Genomic DNA, 2,604 nt, shown 5'->3' with positions numbered 1-2,604 from the left:
GTGCCGATGGAGGCAGGCACCGCGGGAGGCGCTATTGGCAGGCAGGGACCACGTCCCTTTACGGTATGAAATTCGATCCGAGCGATATATCGACTGACACGGCGGGGCTTTTGCTCAGATGGGCCGCGCGGGCGGGCGCGCAGACTTTTCGCATTATGAGTTCGCCGTTGCATCACACACGCGTCCACTCCACCACCGGCCGGCCGGCGGGACGCGACAGGCGATATCTGCCCAGCCAGAGCCAGCCAGTAGTTTTCACTCTGCGGCGGATGAGATTGACAGCGCGAGTACAGTCATAAACAGAACGACCACGCGCACGGCGACCCGCCCCGCGAGATGCAGTTGTCGACAACACTACTACTCCGGCGCTCCGGCGGCGTCCGTCCGCGTGCCCGAGGCGTGTGCCCGAGGCGTGTGCCCGTAACGGGGGGAAACGGCGGTGGTCGCCGGTCGTACAGACCAAAACAAAATGTTAACACGTGTCGCGGACAGGACACAGAGAAGCTCCTCCCCTGGGACTACTCGCGCGTACACCGCGAAGTACGAAACATGCGCTCCCCCTCCCCGCCCCTTCCCCGTCCCGACTGCAGCGCACAATGCACTTTCGCTCTCGTCTCGTGGGATGCCCGCTGCGTGAACCATCCGGATGATAACCGGCGTCGTCTGCTGTACAGACTGACGTACACAGACGGCCCGGGCCGCCGCTCCTGGACCACCCGGGTATCATGGGGCATCCGCCAGTCGTCTCTTTTAACGCGGCAGTAAGTGAAACTAACGCGTCGGAGCCACAAACCCACACACGCAATAGGTTCCTTCTTGTAGAGACAGTCTTTGGGACTGTCTAAAGAAGAATAACCGTGACTGATCCGTCCAGCAGGTATGAGAAACTTTCGTGACAGATCGGCTCCCCGCCACAACACTGCGAGGTAAATACACACACACGACCTCCACACGCACGCACGCACACGGCGCTTACCTTGGGGCGTCCAGCAGTCGGTGCAGTCCTGACACAGGGCGGACCAGTCCAGCTGCAGCTCGTCGAACGAAGCCATGTCGGTGTGTTGTGGGAGGGGGGCGGTGTTGTTGTTTTGGGGGTTAAAGAACCTCGCGTCACACTACTCCGAGCAGTCGCTCCGGGCCAGAAAACTGGCGAGGGGAAAAAAAGGGATAAAATCCAACACACTCACACAACACACACGCACACACGCACACACGCACGCTCGAGGCGATCAGAGGGCTTCGCGGAGCCCCGACCCTGCCCGACCCTGCCCTGCCCTACGCTGCCGACGCTCGGCTGCCGCCACCGCTACTGTCGTATCGCAGCCACGCACACTGCCGGCCGGCCGGCTGGCCGGGTCGGACCCGGGGCGGGGCGGGGCGGGGCAGGGCGCCCGGGTCGGTAAAGTCCGTTCTGGTCCGGGCCCGCCCGCTGCTGCCGGGCCGGCCAATCGGAAAACGGGGGGTGACTGCATATTCATCTCGGGCTCCCTCTCCCTTTCTTTTCGCCCGCCGCGGAGACGATGGAGTGCGAGAGAGACCCTAAAACTACACACACACGCACACACACGCACTCACTCACACGCACTCAAACACACACACCCACCATGCCACCGGTCCGGCGGGCCCGTACGCTGTAACGACGAGACTCGAGGCCCACAGAATGAAAGAGTGTGGGAATATTTTCGGCAGACTGTTGGGCGCGGTATCGCGGGCGGGCGTGCGGTGACGCGGCCGACTTCCTGGTTTCGCGCGATTGTCCGGGTGACGGCGAGCGAATGCAGCAGAGATATGCAATAAATGAGACGGTCGGGTCGCATCCATACCATCGCTGGGGTTACAAACAATCATAAAATAATAAAAATGCGTCAACAAGACAATGTTTCCGCAGACTCGACCGCAAATTTCCTCCCCCAATAAAAGCGAGCAGGTAGGTCGCGGCGGGCGCAGGTGTGAACCAGATGGCGTCAGAGACCATACACAGCCAGCCCCGCGGGGTCGCGTCCGAGGCGGGGCCGCCGCGCTGCACCTGTCGACCTGTCGCCGAGCCGCGCCTTCAGCTGGCGCACGCAGCCGCCGCAGCTGCAAGGTGTGTGCCAGCGCCAAAGTGGCAGGATGCAGGCCGGGGCCGGCGGTGCCAGCGCGCCCCGCCCCCCGCCAGCGGGTCAAGGGCTATAGCTCGCGGCGGGACGCGGCTTCAACTCCACCCCGTCGAGACGCATGTAGACCATTTCAGTTTCGGTGATAAGGAGACAAGAATAACCGAACCTGGAATCAGTTGGGCGAGGGGCGAAAAGGGGCGGAGGGTAGGGGGGGGGGCGTCTAGTAGTAGAAAACGCTTGTCGTTTATTCCGGCTAATTTGTACGAGTTCCACTAGTTTAACGCCTTCCGGTTTGTTATTCTTTCCTTCCTCTTTATCACCTAACCTGAAATAGTCTATTGACGAATGTTGACGAATATTGACGCATATTCTCATACTTTTGGGGGAATCAGGTGAAACTTCATGTATAAAAGTCGATAAAAGTGCCTAAAATTCCAATGCTCGACGAAATGTCTGAAGGAGTGTGCAGCATACACAGTACACACAGCAGACACTCCTATCAGCG

The 2,604-nt window shown here is 60.3% G+C and overlaps 1 protein-coding gene across 3 annotated transcripts in view; it reads right to left on the bottom strand.

Annotated features, from left to right (window-relative positions):
- The window catches only part of LOC113213903 (uncharacterized), a 92,511-nt gene that overhangs the window by 71,952 nt on the left and 17,955 nt on the right, over nucleotides 1-2,604 (bottom strand). For all 3 annotated transcript variants that reach the window (XM_052264202.1, XM_052264205.1, XM_052264204.1), the window contains exon 2: nucleotides 977-1,146. In XM_052264202.1, the coding sequence (XP_052120162.1) occupies nucleotides 977-1,052 (76 nt within the window). In that variant the 5' untranslated portion in view covers nucleotides 1,053-1,146. The remainder of the gene's footprint in view (nucleotides 1-976; nucleotides 1,147-2,604) is intronic.

Source organism: Frankliniella occidentalis, unplaced genomic scaffold (genome assembly GCF_000697945.3).
Source record: "Frankliniella occidentalis isolate FOCC.00 unplaced genomic scaffold, Focc_3.1 Scaffold17, whole genome shotgun sequence".
NCBI classification, from domain to species: Eukaryota; Metazoa; Arthropoda; class Insecta; order Thysanoptera; family Thripidae; genus Frankliniella; species Frankliniella occidentalis.
The sequence above is the reverse complement of the archived record's forward strand: the minus strand, read 5'-3'. Positions and strand labels throughout refer to the sequence as shown.